Raw genomic sequence first — 1,425 nt, forward strand, 5'->3', positions numbered from 1 at the left:
CCCTTTGCCATGCCGGCGTGTGGCCTCGTTGCCGCCAATGCTGCCTCCTGCCCACCTCCACCCCTCCACTGCAGGTAGGGGACTGGGATGCTGCGCTGACTTGCAGCATCTCTGCACCACCCCAGCCACCCTTCGGAGATCACCCCTGTCCCGCAGGCACCTACGCAGCTCCCATGCTGCCAGCCCTGTGCTGCTCCCAAACCCTCCCTGCCCTGCCTCGCCTCACGGCTGTGCAACCGAGGGTTAGGGAGGGAAGCTGTGTGACCTTGTGGCCAGGTTCTCCTTGAGGTCAGGTCCCTCCTGCCCTGTCACGTAGCCCCCGCAGACCGCACCTGGCCATCAGTCATGGGCATGGTGCGCTGGTGTCCTTGCCCAACCCCCATGCAAGTCCCAGGGAGCCTGGGGAGATGTTGCCCCTGCAAAGTGTCCCCCGTCTTGGAGCTGGGGTCCAAAGGGACCCTTCAAAAGGCTGCCCGGAGGTGTCTCCCGTCGTCGCCGACGTGCAGCCCCAGGGGTCTGCAGCCAGAGCTCGCTCCTCTCCTGCAGGAACCTCTCTGCCATCCAGGACCGAGAGATTTGTTGCTACTCCATCTCCTGCAAAGAAAAGGACAACATCGGTGAGTACCAGCGGCTCCGGTGTGGGGCTCAGGGTGCGGCAGCGGAGGGGACAGCCCGTGCCCATGGGGGTAGCGTGCCCAGGCTGTTTGCCCAAGTACAGGAGGGGGTGATGGCCAGAGGGAGAGGCTCTAAGTGTCCCCTTGCCTTTGCAGACATCACCCTACAGTGGCTTATCCAGCACTCGAAGTCTAGGAGAAGCTGAGATCCCGTGGACCGCGGCTCGGATCGGGAAGATGCCATTGTACAAGCCCATGCCCCTTCTCTCTCCTGCTCTGTCCCTCCAGCTCTCTCTCTAGATGGGTATTTTTAGGGGACCCCAGACTCCGCTCGCATTGAGGTGGAGCCCTTGTTTTTATTGTAAAGAAAATGTCTGACTGCCCTCCTCAACTCTCTCTGTCTCTTCCTCCCGTTTTGGCACTGTTCTGTTGTTGTCTGTGTATACAGTATATATATATGTATATATATTTTAATTTTTTAATTTAAGCGATAGCGCTGTTACTAAACTGGGCCCTGTGAGCGGTAGGAAGGCTGTGGGCTCCCTGAGGCCAGCTGAGGGTCATTGCTGGGAGGAAGATGAGGGTGGTGGCAGAAGGCAGCCCCTTGGGGATGGGGCCATGCCAGGCTGTGGGCGGGTCCCCTGGGGCTCCCTTGTCCATTCCCCGGGTGTCCTGCCTGTACCCCCAGGCAGGGAGCATCCCAGGGATGTCAGGAGCACGACCACCTTGCCCTTCCCTGGGCTTCAGCCCCAGGAGCAGGATTTGGGGGGAGGTGGTGCCGTCCCCCCGGGCTCCTTGCCCCTCTCGGGGG

The 1,425-nt window shown here is 60.9% G+C and overlaps 1 protein-coding gene across 1 annotated transcript in view; it reads left to right on the forward strand.

Moving 5' to 3' along the window:
* The window catches only part of ARL8A (ADP-ribosylation factor-like 8A), a 5,759-nt gene extending 4,754 nt beyond the window's left edge, over positions 1–1,005 (forward strand). Inside the window, exons 5-6 of the mRNA XM_009320368.1 lie at positions 547–617; positions 771–1,005. Coding sequence (XP_009318643.1) covers positions 547–617; positions 771–820 — 121 coding nt within the window. The 3' untranslated portion in view covers positions 821–1,005. The remainder of the gene's footprint in view (positions 1–546; positions 618–770) is intronic.
* The last annotated feature ends 420 nt before the right edge of the window (positions 1,006–1,425 follow it).

The sequence above is a fragment of the Pygoscelis adeliae genome, unplaced genomic scaffold (genome assembly GCF_000699105.1).
Source record: "Pygoscelis adeliae isolate BGI_AS28 unplaced genomic scaffold, ASM69910v1 Scaffold343, whole genome shotgun sequence".
Taxonomy (NCBI): domain Eukaryota; kingdom Metazoa; phylum Chordata; class Aves; order Sphenisciformes; family Spheniscidae; genus Pygoscelis; species Pygoscelis adeliae.